Consider the following 18,708-nt stretch of genomic DNA (forward strand, 5'->3'; position numbering starts at 1 on the left):
TCCGCCCCCGCGAGTGATGGGCCTACCAGTGGATTACGGTTTTTTCAGGTGCCTCCAGCTGGATGCTGGCCCTTTCGAGACACTGGTCGCGCCCTTGCGAGTTTGCGTGGTGTGCCATCCCTCTCGTTCTCCCTCTGTGGTGAGCAGCATGGTGGCTTTCTCCTTTCCTCTCAGTGTTGCCCCAGACACAGCTTGGGATTGCAACTCTGTAGAGGAAGTTTTGCGTGATCAGATACTGGAGTTTTCCCACCACTTCAGTGACTTGGGGCTCACGGACCTATTGCAGACCCGATTACACTCAGCCCGCATGAGCTTGTTTGGTATAGGAGACTGGCGGGCGGATCCGGTCCACACCTCAGTTGAGGCGGTGCTTCTGATTCTCCTCCATGCCGCCCCGAGGGTGCAGCCTACCTTTAGATACATATATGCAGAGGATTGGTCTCACGCCTATGCCCTGGACAGGGCGAAGGCGGAGTGGGGCTGGACACAGAGACAGGTCACCCTCTTTTTGGAGAGACTCCGCACCCGGACAGACAGTGATTATTCTCCCTCCAAGCCGGCGCCCAAGACTCACAGAGTGGAGGGCAGATCATCCGGGCCGGCTGAGAGGGGTGAGCCAGTGGAGGCTGCTTCACTTGCCATAGCTCATCCATGAGGATCCTCTCATGGAACATCCAGGGTCTCGGTGGACATCGCTGCTACATTGGTCGGGGCAGACTTCGTCAGGAGATCCAGAGGGCTCTCGTTGGAGGACCCATAGATATCCTTTTCATCCAGGAGCACCACCTTTCTGCCGGGCGTACCCGCACCTGCCGGAAGATCTTGCCAGGCAGGAGTCACACTTTTTGGTCACCGGCATATGGCTCCCAGGGGAACCAGGGTGGAGTATGCATCTCAGTCAGCGAGCAGCTTCTATCCGAGGTTGTGGACTCTGGCATTCTGGTCCAGGGTCGTGCGCAGTGGATCATCCTTCGGGTTGGGGAAGACCGCATTGGCTTCCTCAACTTCTACGCCCCTAATGGGGCGACCGGGAGAGCCGAGTTCTGGAGCACCATTAGGCAGTCCCTCCCCTTGGCAGACCACTGGTGCCTCGGAGGGGATTGCAACATGCTGGAGGATGCAGAGGACAGGATGGGGGGCAGCCAAGAGACCATTCATGGGCCGGAGCTCGCTGCCTGGGAGGAACTAGTGCTACAGGTGAGAGGCCAGGATCCGTGGACTCTCCCGGAGTTTGGCAGGTTGCAGGGGAGTCTATCTTTCTCGCGCTCGGATAGACGGGCCACAGGAGTTAACCTATCCCGCATCGACAGGTTCTACATTGATGAGTGGGCCTGTGATAGAGGTGGCACAGTGGGCATACTTGCAGGCTCCTCGTTTTCAGACCACTATCCAGTGCTTCTCCAGATCGAGGACCCCACGAGAGGAGAGCAGGGCCAGAGCGTCCGGATTCCAAATTGTCTCATAGAGGAGCCCGAGATTGCGATCAGAGTTGAGCAGGTCTGGCAGGAGCTGCAGTTCAGGAGAGGATCGGCAGCCAGCGATCTTGCCAGTGGCTTGCAGGAGATCAGCCAGATGCTCAGACAGGCTGCCTTGGACCGGCTGGAGGCCTTCAGAGAGCAGGAGAGGAGCCTACGGAGGAGTCTAGCGTCCCTCCAGAGACTCCAGGAGAGGGATCCTACGAGCCCTTGGATCTCAGAGCAGATGGAGTCAGCTCGCACTGAGATCAGATCCATTGAGGAGAGGAGGGTGGAGTTCCGATTCCATGCTCGGGCGTCTTTTTGGACACAGGCTGGAGACAGAGTGACTCGAGATTTCTTTGAGGCGACAGGGCCTCGCTTCAGACGAGAGGGTCTCAGGCGTCTTCGGCAGGCTGATGGCCAGGTTGTGGTGGATCCCCCCAGGGTTCGGGCTATAGCCACAGATTTTTACAGGGATCCTCTCTCTGCTGAGCCAGCAGATGACAGGGTGAGAGAGGCTCGGGAGGCAGTCTGGAGCTTCACGAGACCGGTTGTGCCGGCCCATTTGCAGCACTCCCTTCTCTCCCCCTTCTCGGATACGGAACTGGAGGAGGCTCTTCAGGCATTACCTCGGGGCAAATGCCCTGGAGAGGACGGTCTTTTGGTGGCTTTCTTCCAGAGGTACTGGGGCCTCTTACATAGGGGCTTCAGAGTGGCATTCCAGGAGATTATGGAGTCAGGAGTCATGCCGGACAGCATGGCAGAGGGGTTGATCCACTTGATCCCCAAAGAGGGAGGAGACAGACTGGAGATTAGACAGTGGCGACCGATCACCTTGCTAGGCACGGCCTACAAGGTCCTAGCTAAGGCGATCAGCAGGCGGCTTCAGCCTCACCTTCCGGACATCATCCACTCCACGCAGACAGGCTTCATCCAGGATAAGAGCATTTTGGATAACATTTTCTCTTTCTGGGAGGCTACTGCTCTGGCTAGATTTCGACAGGAGGATCTGGCAGTGCTCCTTCTCGACTTCGAGAAGGCATATGATCGGGTGGACTGGGCCTTCTTGGAAGGCACTATGGAGAGGATGGGCTTCCCCCCTCAGTGGATCCGTGGGGTCTCTGCACTCTACACATCGGCTCATAGCCAGGTGCTGATACAGGGCGTGCGCGGAGAGAGGTTCCAGCTCTCGCGCTCGGTGCGGCAGGGGTGCCCCTTTGCGCCCTTTCTTTTTCTTTTTGTGGCGGAGGCCATGAGCACTTTTTTGACGGCACAGGATACAGGTTTGCGGGGCCTCCAGCTTCCCATCCGCACCTCGGAGGAGCTCCTAGACTCGGAGTTTGCGGATGACACTGCTGTCTATCTTCAGGGGGGTGAGGAGAACCTCCGCCGCTTCGCCTTAGCCATGGACAGGTTTTGCAGAGCTTCGGGCGCTTTGATCAACTGGCACAAGTCGTGTGGGTTGTGGGTCAGCTCTATGCCCCCCCCGACTTGGAGGCCAGTTGACGGTTTTCAGTGGCTGCCCCCCGGCACTACAGTGCGTTATTTGGGATGCTATGTGGGGATTGACATATCTCCGGAGCAGCAGATAGCCCCCCTTCTTCTGAGCATTCGGAAGAAGCTTCTGTATTGGAGTACCGCTCGTTTATCTCTGGCTGACCGAGTAGTTGTGGCCAATCAGGTTCTGCTTGCAACTATGTGGTACATCACTTCTTGCTAGGCCTTCTCTCGGGCGTGCATTGGCCAGGTGCAGAGGCTCATCAGGAACTTTCTTTGGTCCGGTGGCGACGGGCGGCCCGCCAGGGCCAAGGTGGCATGGGCGGTGATCACTCAGCCGAGGGAGAGAGGCGGCCTGGGCATTGTTGATCCTATTTGCCAAAGCCGAGCATTGCTTGGCAAGCTGGTAGTTCGTGGCCTCCTGTCAGGCGCTGAGCCGTGGAAGGAGTTTCTTGTTTCCAGGATGCTCAGCCGCACCCCTTCTCTTAGCGGCCCCTGGACCCCCAGCATCATGTGGATCTTTACAGAGCAGCGATCCAGAGGAGTGGGCCTTGGCTTCGAGGAGCGTTTTGCAGCTAGCCTTCTGAGGGCCTGGTCGCATCTGAGGCCGTCACTCTTCCAGACTCCCCTGGGCACCGATGAGGAGCGCCTGAGGCAGCCTTTGATCTGGAACCCCTTGATTCGTCTCCCCAGTGGCCATATGGTTGGATCGCGGTCTCACGTGTCGTGGGGCCCGCTGAGCTCTGGCCCAGCCCAGTCCCTAGACGACTGGATAGGTTTTCAGCAGCTGCCTCTAGAGGCTCAGGAGAGGAGACTCAGTGGGATGAGGGGCAGAGAGTTGATGAGACAGGACATTGAGGCGGCCATACCCCGGGAGTGGCGGACCCCAGTACAGGACCCTCCACCTCCAGAGTGGATGGGTGTCTTTACTCGGCATGAGATCCTTCTAGCGGTCTGCGGCACAGCGGAGAGAGTCGCCCCACTCACTTTCGAGGTGGGAGAGGGTGGCCAGCTTCAGAGGACACGACTAGATTTGGATGGGTTCCAGGGATGTATTCTTCAGAGGGTGCGGGTGGTCGGCTTTCATCAGAGACAGTGGCATGTAGACCCCTCACCGGCCTCGATAGGGGAGGACTGTTCTTGGAGATTATGGGCTTGGGACAGCAGGCCTCTTATTCGCCTTCAGTGGGATCCAGGTGAGTGGTTTTGGCGAGATCCCTACTTGGCCCCTACCAGCCCAGGCATTCCCTTTTTTCAGTACACAGCGAGGCTGGGGCGGCGGATTCAGAGACACAGGATAGCGAGCACCCCGGTGGCGGCCGAGCATTGGCGGCGACGACAGGGGCTCTCCCCTGCCTTTCTTAGGGACTTCTGGCAGCGCCTTTGGGCCAGCTTCCGGCCCTAGAAGGTGACGCTGTTTCTCTGGCTCACAGCGCATAGAGGACTGGCTGTGGGGGCTTGGCTAGCTTTCGGCAGTCACCCAGGGTCCTGCCCTCGGTGCGGCCATGCACAGGAGTCGCAGCGGCACTGCTTATGGGATTGCCCACAGGCACAGCAGGTCTGGCAGCGCGCTCTCAGGATGGTTTTTGCAGGCTCACCAGGTGAGATGCTGGTGACGTGGGGTGCGGTGGCTCGGGCCACGGACAGCGGCCCGGCCCTTGGATATGAGGACGTCCCTGGCAGTGCGACCATCGAGGTCTCTGACAGGGTGATGGTGGTGGTGCCGATGCCAGATTTCTCTTCGGCAGCCCCTCAGGAGGGGGTCGGGCACAGATGGGAGTTGATCAGCAGCATGACGGCTTGGCACATTTGGAGAGCCCGATGCAGGGAGGCCATTGACCGCCAGGCGACTCCACGCGGAGGTCATACAGGCCCTCTGGGTGGACATCATTCATACCTTGAGAGGACACTGGGGGAAACTCCAGGGCGACTCGGACCGCATGAGAGGGCGCCGCAAGGCTTTCCTCCGCACTTGGCAGCCTGGCCCTTTCCTCACCGCGAGGGGCGAGGATGTCACTTGGCACTACAGGCCTCCAGTTTGGCTTTTCTCACCTCCCACATGTACTATTTGGTAGCCCCCCCCCAGAGAGCGGCCAGCCACGGGGGTGGAGCTCAGGAGTTCACTGTGTTTTTATCCCTCCTTGCGAGGTGAGCTTTGTAGCCTTATGGCATTTTCTCATTAACTAATAGAAGGATCTTTTTTCCGGGAAAAAAAAAAAGGATCTAGGATCTGGTAGACTGGGGACTCTAATCCTCGCTCATATTTAGAGTATGGTATTCCGGTTGGCATGAGGACGTAATATCTACCGAGGAATGGCCGCTGTATTACGGCATCCAAGAGTGAATCTATATTTTGACCTTGTTTGTGGGTTGTAGACAGGTGGTAGGTATGGTGGTGAGTATGACTCTAGACTCTTTGTTTATTCATACAAGAGTAATGGTTTATTTTTCTGTTTTGCAAATTCACTCTTTATTAAAGTGTGACCACACAGGTTATCAACGAGCTGGCCAGGCATTTATTAGATGGCTGCCGGCCACGCTCTCATAAATTAGACACCCTTTTTATTAAAATGGTGTGGACAACATAATGGGCACCATCTCCACTTATGGGAGAGGTGTGGCCTTAGGTGAGGTGGTTCCATGGCCACCCTCTCCTTGTATGGAAAGTGCTCTTTCGCTCTCTCTCTCTCTCTCTCTCTCTCTCTCTCTCTCTCTCTCAAATTGGTGCATTTTAGAAGAGGAGGTAGAGGAAGAAAAATTCAGCAAGACCAGTCCATACGCATGCTTTTTGACATGCTTTCTTGCTTCTCCAACCTTTGGTACAGCCGGCACATGATTACCACACTGGTGTCCAGCCCCCGTGTATATCCCTTCGGTTGCTTCTCTCCTATGAAATTCTACCTTCTGAAAATGGTTTTGAGCATTTCTATTGTCGACACTTTTTGACCTAAAGTTCATTGGAGCATGAAAACTATATCAAATTCATTGGTAAGAGCTTCTATGAGTTCTTTTAACCTACTCTACATTTGTGTGATTGACCATTGAGGTTTCGTATATCTTGGCTTGGCACACACATGTTTGTGTATGGATGCTAGTGGAGCATAGTTGCTTGTGGCAAGTCATTGGGGATTGGGGAGTGAAACATGTTTGCAAATTGTTTTCATTGCATGGATGCCATTAGAAATTTGGCATGTGATGACCATGAAGCTTGTATCCTGAGGAATCCTTACAATCATATTACAAGGGAGGTCGGACCTTTGTTTGTGTCATCTAAATTTCAGCATTGCTGTCTTGTTTGGTGTTGTGCCATTTCATTTTGTTTATTAGTATTAATAGTTTACGTGTGTGACAAGGTTATGCGCAATCCCGTCCGGGGGTATTTCAGATGTCATCGGTTGTGAGATCAGCTCCATAATTATTGGCCTACATGGATGCTAGGATCAATGTGTACAAACTATCGTGAACGGGGGATTATCCAATACATTGTATACAAGCACCATATGTCTTGTTTGGGTGCCTGTTTGTCATCAGCTGGACATGTTTCCTATATTTTGGGCTTGGATTAGCCAAATGGCCTAACCTGCTGGACCCGGTCGGTAATCTGTACCTGCTAATAGTACACCAATACTAGCTGCACCTTGTACTTGCAGCCGCACAAAGTGTACCTGCTGGTTGTGCTTCTGTACCTGCTGCATCTGTTGTAAGGATTGGTGTCTGCTGCATCATTTTAAGTACTTGTTGAATCTCCAAATGTGCTGGTTAGATCAGTGGTATTTACAACTGGACCTATTGTATCTTCTGCTCCACGTGTGTTTTTGGTTGAGTATGTGGCTGCGGGGAAAATCAGTATTCACAGCAGGAAGGGATCTCATATGTTAGTTCCAAGAAAGGAAGCAGAATCAGAGTATTGAGTATTTTGATGCTCATTGTGCTTCCAAACAGTTGGAAATTTGTATTTGGATAATTCAACTGCTCCTTGTGGAAGCGTCTAACCCTCAATACTTGTACAAGATCGTTTCCCTTGGATAATAATAATATTTAAAGGGGAGGTAAGCCCATTTTGGCCCGCCGTCCCAGTGTAGTTTGATGTTATTGTGGATTTGGTGTGTGGCTCTTAATTTAATTGTTTAATTGCTCTAATGGTAGAAGTTTTAGACCACAATGCGGTTACAGCCAGCTTGTTTTTCCCCATACAAATAGGTAACTGTATACACATGCATGCAAAAGTCATATAATCTTTCAGAACTATATATAGAAACACCCACAATTATTTTGGAATGATGCTAGTGTTGTGTTTTCATGCATTTTGAATCTTGATAGAAATAAGCAGTTTGTATGTCATCAAGCTAGCTTCCTACTGGTAGTTTCTGAATGGTTGCTTTTCTGAAGCATCTTACACCTTGTTGTGAGAGCTATGTGCCATGCTTGATGGTTTGAAAGTGGTTGACCAGAATGGGGTTAGGAGTTTGACAGCATTTGCAGAGCTGACGTGCTTGGTGGTTTGAAAGTGATGTGGTTAAGAGGGGTCGGCATTTACAGCTGTACATATAGTTGAGAATAAATGTAAATGTATTTGTATAGGCTTTCAGTTATTGGCTCCACAACAGTCATCATCCTGAGTCAGCCCATTGCTGTTGAACTTGGTTGCTGACTTTAGGCGCAAGGACATAAATTATATAAATTATGTTTTATGTGATAAAGTTCATGCGGTGAACTTTTGTGTGAAGCTCTCGTGAATTCGAAAAATTACACTTTCTCTCACCAAAGGCTGAAGTTTTTTCAGGTTTTGTTATAGTCACATAATTATGCTCCTTTATTTGGCTAAACCACAATTTATTGTAGAATTTTAGTACTGAAATTGATGTCTATTAGAAGATCTTTTCCTTCTCAATGTTGCCTAGTCTGATGTACATGTTTGTTTGGTAATATTACAAAGCATTTGTGTCGACTGGGTCCCTAATTTTCTAGATATTGCCTTTCTTATGGCAGTTTTGCCATGCATGAATTAGGCCTTTCTTCAAAGAAGCCTTTCAAGAAGTCGGCCCGTGTTGTTGGTGAGGTGGGACTGCTAATATGATCCTTTTCTCTTACCTTACTTCTTGCAGAAGCATATGGCAGAAATCATGTTCTGAATATGTACAACATTTTGTTGGTGTTACAGGTTCTTGGTAAATTTCATCCTCATGGTGACACTGCTGTATACGATGCATTGGTCCGTATGGCTCAGGTAACGCCATTTTAAATCCACACGCGTAATAGATTCCTGGAAGTTCTTTGTGATGTTTTTCTCTGATACACTGTGCCCTCTGATAGGGCTTTTCTCTGCGATCTCCTCTTATAAGTGGACATGGGAACTTTGGGTCAATGGACGCAGACCCGCCAGCTGCTATGCGGTACACAGAATGCAGGCTTGAAGTAAGCTCCACATTCCCTTTTTTTTTTTGTATCATACGTTGCTTTGGCTTCAAGAGATATCGAAACTATAAGATTCAGAAGGGATATTTATACGTATCTTTTGGCAGGCACTGTCTGAGGCTATGTTCCTGGCAGACCTTGAGTTAGATACGGTGAGAAATCATAAACGGTCTAATTTCTTTCAAATGCAGTTGATGAACTCTAGTTTCAAATAGTGTCAGTTTCTGCTACTTAGTTTGTCAATGAGAGCTGTTTTCGTTTTGGAGGCACCTCACTCTGTTTGCATGGAGGAAGAAAATAAAAGAGCTTGCAGATGGCATTTGCACTAATGCTTGTGTGTGCTGTAAATGGAATCTATTTTCATCTTGAAGTTACCTCGATGTGTGTGCATGGAGGAAGAAAATGAATGTCTAAGAACTTGCAGTGGGCATATGCACTAGTGTCTGCTATGCAGCCACCTTCATTTTTTAGTTTTCTGACTAGCTGCCACCAATGCCTTAGGTGGACTTTGTTTCCAACTTTGATGGTTCTCAGAAAGAACCATCAGTTTTGCCTGCTCGGCTACCCAATCTTCTTCTCAATGGTGTCTCTGGGATTGCTGTAAGTTACTTCTTCTATGGACATCTTATAGTATTAAATCACATGATTTATGTGCATGTGTTCTTAGGTCTCAAATACTAATTGGCAGGTTGGCATGGCGACGAATGTACCACCTCATAACTTGGGTGAAGTAGTGGATGCATTATGTGCTCTTATTCGCAACCCCAACGCCTCAGTGAGTCTGCAACCTTCTTTGTTGATGCATCATCCTTTGAATTTTTATGTCATGTCAAAATAAGACTGATATATGATCGTTATGTTTTATTTTTGAATTGCTCCCATTAGTCTTGTGATGGATAGAAAAACATACGTCATCCATTAAAAAGATATTGGTCATAAAACATGGAATCTCGAATTGTCCAGTCTCATCCTGTGTTACCAATGGTTTCAGATCTGCTAAATACGTCAGTCTGGATTGTCTTATAAACACCATTTCAAGCTTCGTCAGTAAATGATGTAGTTAAGGAGAAAGGGATCGAAGATGTATTTGAAGTAAGGGGATACCTTGATGTGATTAAGAGCTAGACATGGTAATTGCATGAGGTTGCTGGGTTTACTAAAGTGCTTACAAGCTTATATTGGGGAAGCATATGAATATAGAGGTCCCAAAAAGACATGGTTAGGGATCTACTTAGGGGTCAGTTCTCTTTGTGGAAAATTCAGCAAGGAAACTCCCTCACCACTCATAACAGGGCATAGAGAAGAACATGATTATATTCCTTCCCTTTCCATGATGAGTGGCTTATGTTTGTGTGGGGGATGCTGTTGAGCAATTGATCATCAGAATACATGGCAGATGGCATTTGAGGTGATCTTGTCATGCATAGCTTGTTGCTGCAGGGTCAAGTAGAAGGCTTGTGGATTATTGGACTTATTATCTATGATCTTGTCATAAAACTTGCTTCAGGGAAGGAGTAGAGGTCCCTGGTAAGCTCTAAGTGTTCCTGATGTATTTGAAAAGTCTTTTGGTTTCTTGCTTAAGAAGCATGGAAAACCATTATTGTGGAAGGCAGGTCTAAGCAACCTGTATTATCTGCTTAGGCTGGAAACCCCTCTTTTATGGTGATCTGGCCTAGTAACCGTGAGGCCCTTATTTTCATTAAATGCAGCTTTTTCGGTAAAGATCTCCTTGTGTTTATCTCCTCTCTTCCACCAAGATGTGTCCTCAAACAGAATATGTTCCAATGGAAGTCTCTCGTGGGGATCCCACGACATGTAGGGAGAAAGCTTGCAACTGAAAAGAGCTCCAAAACCCTCATGAAGCTAGACTAATATCTTCCATCCTACCTTTGAGCTCATCGCTCATAGAAGAGGATTTCCACCTGAAGCAACTTGTTTGCGGAAAACGAACATTCATCCATGTTACTTTCAAATTCTGGCCTAGAAGTACCGACTTTGGAGTTATCTCGCACTCCCAAAGCAATCCATAAAGAAGGCAGTAAGCACTTGTTTGTGATTGCTTTCCAAATGCAAATCATAAGTAGCTGTGAAGTTCTCACTAGACTGTGTGCATGGATTATTTGACCTATAACCATTGTGGATCAAGATAGAGGACATACACCTGAGAAACCCTACCAAGTTTTCCATAGACCCGATGTCGGACTCAGTGTGTGATCGCGATACATTGTGGCTAGCGACTCACCACCCAACGGTAGCTTCGGTACCTCGAACCACCCCCGAGTCTGAGGTCAGATTGCCACGAGCCTGCCACTCACGGATTATCCCAACCTAGCATCCCATACCACCAAGCCGAATCACCTGCCGTTGACAGCTCCATGACCGAGAGATCCTGCACACTCCTTGGTAACCCCGGGCTACCACGTGGCTACTTGATCTTGTGTGTCTAATAAGTGACCCTAGGTCCCTTATATAGTAATAACCTTGCTATAAGTGGTATGCTTTTCTTTATAAATCTTTTTTGCTTTATTTATGAGCTTTTAGTCATTATTAGCTCCTAGTTATTGTTATTAGCCCATGGCTATTATTTCCAATCCCATGGCCAATCTAGACCTCCTCTTGCTAGCGCCCTTATCCTACGTGTAAACCCTTTGGGTTCTCACGCTCTTGGCTAAGCGTTAACCCTAATCCTAATCTTGGGTTAGTCCACGTGTTTCCCCCCTAGCCCTAGGCAGGTTGGTATGTAACATTCTTCGCAACTTAATTTAATTCGAGTCCTCGCGAATGCATAAGGAGAACAAGCTTTTGTAAGCAAATCCTTAGATCCAAACATCCATCCATAGCATTTACTCAAGTCCTATCCCAGTCTAACCATAGGTACACAAGTGTAAGGTGGAAATCTCTGTTAGGTACAAAAGTTTATAAGGTTTGAATGGCTAGTTTCCCCCTAAAATTGGACCTTGATGCAACCAAACCTCCCTCTGGATGCCATGGTCAAACCTTCAGATCAACCTAGTGCTAGACCACTTCAACTCGTATATAATCAAAGATGAAAGATACCACCATTTCCACTATGTCAAGTTTTTGTCCAGGCCATAATCTAGCCACTTGTAAATTGTCTAGGTATAAGGTCCCCTGTTACCTCCACTATTGGTATTAGCCAATCCACCACAAGCCATCCACGCCCTTAGCCTTTTGGGTCTAGGCCTCCATACAATTGGTCACCCATAAGCTGCTTGGGTCAAACAATGGAGACAATGGATCTAGGCATCATCTCTCCACTCCTTCAGAGGGATCGCTCTCAAGTATACCTACGCATCACCACTCTTGGTGAGAATCATGGTGTATGGGTGAACCATATCAAGCCATGATATGCAAGCAAGCTTCTACCTAGTGTCATGAATATTCAATTCACGACGTAGAAGGCTGTTACATGCATGGAAGCTCTGTGTCTTCTTTCAGCCCTAAACATTGAGATAGGAACATCCCGATGCAAAACACAAAATAGATAGAGAGAAGAGAGAGATGGTTGTGTCTTCAGTATTCATATGGTACAAGAAGGTGAATATGTTTGAACAAATTCCATGGCCTTTGGCTTGCCCAAAGGGTGCCTAATGACCTTCTAAATCATATCTATGACGTGCCTCGATATGGGACCGAGATGCTAAGAATGAATCATGCATAAGCCTTATAGGCTCTTAAGAACCCCCAAACTGGCCGACCTACTATCAGCTAGCAAAGAGGACAAATAAATGTCATGCTGCCGACTAGTCTTGTGGCATTGCTCTTACCCTACCGACCTGGTCCTGCACCCATAGGATGGCTTTTGGGATCCTCTTGTGCCCTGCTCGTGCCTAAACACTATTGGATTAGGCATGTCCATGTGCATGCACATGACAAAGGCTCATAGCATCATATAACATAAATTTTTTTTATAGTGAAGATGTATTTATATTAATAATATGAAAAGAGTACATATAAACTGTGGGTTAGTCTTCTCAAACAATCAAGAGAAGAACTACCCACAGAAACTGCTCAATTCAATATCCTCTTAGTGAGTAGTTTCATTGTATCTTGACTCCCATCTGTTTACACTCACCAAACTAGCAATGTTAGCTTTCACTAAATAGATAACTTTCTTAGGATCTACACTTTGCATGCCATCATTAACAAAGACCAGAGTGTTCCTCGTAGACCAAATCTCCCACATGCATGTAAATCTTGCAAATCCAAAAAGGCTATTACTCTCCTCTATTGGACCAATCTTTTTACCCAAAACCCAGTGGGACCATGTACATTGCAGCCCAAAAATGTCCCCCCCCCCCATTTAGAGAGTTGTGTCCAAAAGGATCTTAATGCTGGGCAATCCCAAAAGGCATGCTTGAAATCCTCGATGGCTGCTTTGCATCTTGGGCATATCCCTGAGGCCATATTTCTGATCATCAGCTTATAGCCTAACGGAAGAGCCCCAACCATGATTCTCCACAAAAAAGTCTGAGCATGTGTTGGCAGTTTGGATCCCCAAATTCTTCTGCATTTGGACTCCTAGCATTTGTCCGGCCAAGCTACTTTCCATATTGTATTGAAATGTTTAAAATCTCTCTTCTCTTCTTTCCGTGAGCTGAGAAGTATTGATAGTTAGCGTCTTGAGCTTACCGATAATTACATGCAGATAATTCTTATCAAATCTTGAGAGACCATACATGACAGATAGTTGTTTATCATCTCTCCACCCTAGAAGAGGACCATCCCAGAAATCCTCAAATCTGCTTATCCCTCTGTTGTTGAGACTTTTGCTCACTTTGGGCTCAATGAGGGCTAACAGAGGGAAAAAAACTGGGGACCACTAAACATTTTACATGCATAGTGAATTTCCCGTGATTCTGGGAGATCCTTGCCATTGAATGAGGGGAATGATCCTCTTCCATTTCTTAATCAGAAATTCAGCAAAGGGCATATTTTTAAAGACAAGTGGAGCATGGGAAAAAATCTTATCAATCCAAGAGAGTCCCCTCCATTTGCCTTGCCAACTCACAGTCATATACAGAGAAAGCTCTTTAAGCATCCTAGTCCAAGGTTGACTCTGCTGGAGAAAGGAAGTCAACATTTTTGGCATTCTCGCCATTGCATGTGTTTCAATGTCTAGGATGCCAATTCCCCCATCCTTCTTGGGTTTACACACCTTTTGCCATGCGAGGAAGGAACATGGTCTCTTGCCCTGCTTATTCTTCCATAGAAAAGCTTTAGCATAGCTTAGAGCTCTCTTCCAGAGGCAAGCTGGAAAATCTATACAAGGAGTAAAGAAGTGAAACCATGCCAACAACACCATGTTTACTATTACTACCCTTGAATGAAAGGGAAGATACACGTTATCCCAAGCTCTAAATTTGGCTATGAATTTGTCCATAAGCCAGTCCGCTATGTCTTTACTTGAGACATCCACTCCCATGGGGCATCCCAAATGTCTAAAGATCTGGCATTTGTTCACAACTTGGCATCCCCATCTGGTTACATCAAAGGATTCATCCTCATCTGGTTACATCAAAGGATTCATCCTCGGTTAAATTGATTAACCTTGACTTGTGAATGTTACATTTGGAGCCAGATGCATCTGCAAAGACTTGTACAATTGCCAAAGCCTTTCTGACATTTTCATTGGATGCATCCAAGAAGAGAAGTGAGTCATCAACAAAGCATTGAATCACCATCTGTTGTTCATCATTCACTTATAGACCTTTTATTTGATTTTCATGTCATGTGCACAGTGTGTATCTATTGTGCGCTACATGCACGCAAGACTAGCTTCGAGGTTTGGGGAAGCTTGGAGCTAGGCAGGCTGATTGGCGAGCTGAGTTAGGGATAGACTAACGGGCGGGCACCCAAGTATGGACGGGCGGGTGCCCAAGTGTGGACGCCCGATGACCAGCCAAGAGCCTATAAAAGGGTGGCCAAGGTTAGTTATTGTGATATAGAGAGTCTCGCGAGTTTGTGAGAGCTCTATGGTCTTGGAGCCTGGATCTAGTGCAGACGTGCACCTGCTTTACGCAGCCGAGGCCGGCAGCAATCTCGAGGCCCGCGAGGGTAGCTTCGTGGCGGTCGCGAGGAGGAGATTGGTCGGTACGTCAACCTAGTTAGCTCAGCTCGTGGCTCGGTGGGGACAGCCAAGACTGTGGGCTTGCCCACGGCTGTCATGGTTGGGAGGTGAGTCAGGCCTGCACCCCCTTGTTGTTTGTTTGTTTGTTTGTTTGTTTGCAGGTTTCGAGTCTCGTACCATGAACAATCACGAGGAGATCCGGTGGGAATTTGACAGTGGTATGAGAGCATGCCTCGTGAACGAGCAAGTCGGTAGATAGAGAAGATGAGGTGGAGGAAAGGTATGTGTTCAAAAAGGTGGCTGTTTTTTCTGTATATACTGCTGTTTTCAGTATGTGTTTTTTTTCATCAAAGAAACCCATGATGTTGGAAATGGTAGTGTAAGAAGGGTTGTTTGCTTTGCAAAGAAGAGGAAAGATGGCTTTGAACTGTATAAACAGTTTCAGCAGAGAGAAAACAGAAAAAAGCATCTTCGTTTGTTTTGGTTGAACGAGAGAGAGAGAGAGAGAGAGAGAGAGAGAGAGAGAGAGAGAGAGCGTGAGAAGCGAACATTGCAGTGCTGGTCGTACCGGGCGATGCTGGTGGGCAGACGTTGGGCAGCCGTGCCTATGCAGGCGGCCAGGCTGGCAGGCGGCCAGGCCTAAGTGGGCGGCCCTGCTGGCGAGCGCATAGGCCTGCGTAGCCAAGCACCTAGGCTTGCGTAGCCAGGCAGCCAGGTGCCTAGGCCTGCGCAGCCAGGCAGCCAAGCCTACGCAGCACCCAGGCCAGGTTGGCAGGCGCCTCGGCCCACGCCGCCTTGTGGCCAGGCCTACGCGAGGCTGGTGCGAAAGCACCGGCAGAAGCGCAGGTTACGACAGCAGCAAGTCGGCGGCGTTAATCCAGGAGGGAAGAGAAAAAAAAAACAAGGAAAGCACTCGCCATTTTGGGCTTGCTTTCGTTTTTTTTAGCTTAATTTTTTTTTACAAAAGTTTAAATGCCCCTCTCCAAGGTTTAAAAGTGTTTTATTTTTTTTAAGAAAACAAAACTTATATATATATATATATATACACCACTTAAGGGGTTTATATAGCCTGTCCCAAAAGCTACTTGAGCTTTTGCTTTTGTGTTTATATATATATATATATTTCTCGCTAACCCCCCCCCCCCCCCCCCCAAAAAAAAAAAAATGCCGTGGCCCACGTAGTGTAGAGCCCTTCCATAAATGGGAGATAGGAACCGGTTCGAGAAAAAGAAAATTAGACGTGGGCTTTCAGAAATAACACTTTTTTTCGTAGGAAGTAGCGGGATTGCAAGGCAACTTACCGCCTGAACCACCAGACTCTGGGAGTGTTCATGCTTCGTGCATTAGCGGTAAGAAATCGATTAAAGCAAAGAGGGAGGCATAAAGGCTTTAAGCACAGAGTTTAATCGGGCGAAGCAGCGCTCTAAGGTGAACAACCTGCCTTTCGTAAAATTGTGACGGTACGGAAGTATGGAGATCTGGAAAGAAATTCCTACAGGCTCTGCCAAAACTCTCCGATAATTACTTTAGCAACTCGGACATATGGAATTCACTTAAGACTAATGAGGCCACCGCCAATGATGACAAGGATGAGATAGAGGATTACGATGCTAACAGCACTATTGATAATAGCATTCCCGAGGTTAGATACGCTCAAGTAGCTTTTGGGACAGGCTATATAAACACCTTAAGTGGGCTTCTTGCCACACATCTCTCAAGTTTTCAAGCTCTCAAGCTCTCAAGTTCACTCGCACTTTTATTGTGCAAAGATCGAATTTTCTCTCCACTTACCCTCTTCACGATGTCGACCCAAGAATCGGAGTTGGAGCCCCTTGTTGAACGCAAAGGCTTGTCGGCTACGGAAGATACCGATGCCGATCTTTTTGACGATTCTGTGTCAAAATCAGATTTCCAAGAGTTCAAAGTAGCTCTCGAAGCTTCTTCGTCGGAACGTCAGGCACAAATCACAGCCCAGATGCAAGCTTTGCAGAACTCCATCGCTTTTTTGACCACTACCCTCTCTACTCTATCGGGTATGGATATCTTGGCCTCTGCTTTAGGTCCCAACATTACTCCGGAATCGTTCGGAGACTAGCAAAAGCAGCGTACCAAGGAGATCGTGGACACTTGGCTACATAAGTGGCAAGTTCACTTTTAGTTTCATCTATATGATGATGGAAAAAAGATCCAGTTAGCAGCAGGTTTCCTCTCAGGCAAAGCTTTGCTTTGGTGGAAGGAACTCAACCCTAAGCCGACAACTTGGGCACAATTCGAAGACGTCTTCAAGAAAGAATTCCTCAAGAAAGAGGATGATTATGATGTTGTTGCTAGGTTTTCAGCTTTGACCATGACCTCGCAGCACCTCACTTATGAGGTCTACCTCCAGAAGTTTAGGGACTTGCAGATGAAAGCTACAAAGATAGATTCCACTACTCTTTTGGGTTTCTTCGTAGCTGGTTTACCAGACTCATATCGTTTACAAGTTAAAAATAACAAATGCAAAACATTGGACGAAGCCATTCATTCAGCTCGTATCTATGATAATGCAATGGTCTCTTCCAAGTCGAAACCCGTTATCGAGCAGGGGAACAAGCATAAAAGAAAGTTCTTTGCACCTATGGCTAACACGACTGAAGGAAAGTCTTCGGACCAACCTTCGAAGAATTCAAGTTCGACACCAGCGAAGAAGAAACGACTCCTTAGGGCTTTAAAGCTCAAGAAGGAAGGACGTTGTTTTATCTGCGAAGAAAAAGGACACATGCGTACCGAGTGCCCAAAGCAAAAGGGTGCCAAGACCAACGCAGGACCCAAGCCAAAGGCAGCTAACCAGTTGTTTTTGACAGGTACGCCAATTACTGTACTTTCTCGCCCTAGTACATGTTCTGATTGTCTGTTCAACTCTAAAGTATTTGGCTTGCGTGATCTTCTCTGAGTTTATGGAGAAGTGAATGGCCATAAAATTCACATTCTTCTAGACCTTGGCAGCTCACACAACTTTGTTAACTACAAACTTGTGCAGAAATTGAGCCTTGATACGACACCCAGCGATCATACCTACGAGGCACGCCTACCTGCGGGAAGGCAAGTATGGGAACGAAAGGTGGAGATGCTTCCAATCCAGATTCAGGACTACAAAGATACTCTGGAATGCTATGTTATGCACCTAGAAAATGTAGACTTGTTATTAGGGATTGAGTGGTTTAAGACTCTTCAAGTCCAGATAGATTGGTCTAGTTATATTTTTTCTTTTCAGCATAAGGACATCCAGTATAGTACTTTAGGTGATTGTATTCATCCCTCTCAGGGACCTCTTGTAAATACAATTGATTTTGGAAATATAATGGATTCTTCTTTGTATACCGCTTTCCATTGTGTATTGATTCCACTTTCTTCCTTTCTCATCCCTTCCTTGGATGTAAATGAATTAAGTGTGTTTGAAAGCAAAGAATTACAGAAGATACTTGATTCGTTTCAAGACGTATTTCCTAAGAAACTGCCATCGGGTTTACCACCTGAACGGGCAGTAGATCATCGTATTGACTTAATCCCTGGTGCTCATCCTGTCAGTATTCCACCTTACAGGATGAGCCAAGCTGAGAAAGATGAATTGACTGAAAATCTCGAAGATTATTTGAGGATGGGCCAGATCCGTCTGAGTAAATCACTTTGGGGTGCGCCTGTGTTGCTTAGGAGAAAGAAGGACAACACCTTGAGAATGTGTATAGATTACAAGAGATTGAACAAGCTCACCATTAAGAACCGTTATCCTCTCCCTAGATCAGATGACCTGATTGATCGGTTAGCAGGAGCGAAATATTTCACGAAGATAGATTTATGTACTGGCTATTACTAGATACGTATTCATGAAAGGCATGTCAAAAGAACCGCCTTTCGGACTAGGTATGGCCATTACGAGTTTCTCGTATTACCTTTTGGGTTAACCAATGCTCCAGCCACTTTCCAGCAAATGATGAACGATCTTTTTCGTGAACATTTGGGGAAATTGGTGGTGTTCTTGGATGATATTTTGATATAAAGCTGAACGCTTTAGACAGGCTAGGTTGTTGCATCCTTTGCAAATCCCCAGGTAATAAATGGGAAAGTATTTCCATGGATTTTATTATCGGATTGCCAAGAACACATCAAGGCCACGATTCTATTTGGTGGTAGATCGCTTGACAAAAATGGCTAGATTTTTACCAACCCGGAAGACTATTACAGCTACGCAATTAGCTCAGCAGTTTATTG

The 18,708-nt window shown here is 47.2% G+C and overlaps 1 protein-coding gene across 1 annotated transcript in view; it reads left to right on the forward strand.

The window, feature by feature from the left end:
- LOC147633493 (DNA gyrase subunit A, chloroplastic/mitochondrial-like) overlaps positions 1 to 18,708 on the forward strand; it is a 107,260-nt gene that overhangs the window by 17,039 nt on the left and 71,513 nt on the right. The window contains exons 2-7 of the mRNA XM_086806582.1: positions 7,944 to 8,013; positions 8,116 to 8,181; positions 8,268 to 8,369; positions 8,477 to 8,521; positions 8,871 to 8,969; positions 9,058 to 9,144. Of these exons, the coding sequence (XP_086662708.1) occupies positions 7,944 to 8,013; positions 8,116 to 8,181; positions 8,268 to 8,369; positions 8,477 to 8,521; positions 8,871 to 8,969; positions 9,058 to 9,144 (469 nt within the window). The remainder of the gene's footprint in view (positions 1 to 7,943; positions 8,014 to 8,115; positions 8,182 to 8,267; positions 8,370 to 8,476; positions 8,522 to 8,870; positions 8,970 to 9,057; positions 9,145 to 18,708) is intronic.

Source organism: Cibotium barometz, chromosome 12 (genome assembly GCF_041138505.1).
Source record: "Cibotium barometz isolate CiBa-2024 chromosome 12, ASM4113850v1, whole genome shotgun sequence".
NCBI classification, from domain to species: domain Eukaryota; kingdom Viridiplantae; phylum Streptophyta; class Polypodiopsida; order Cyatheales; family Cibotiaceae; genus Cibotium; species Cibotium barometz.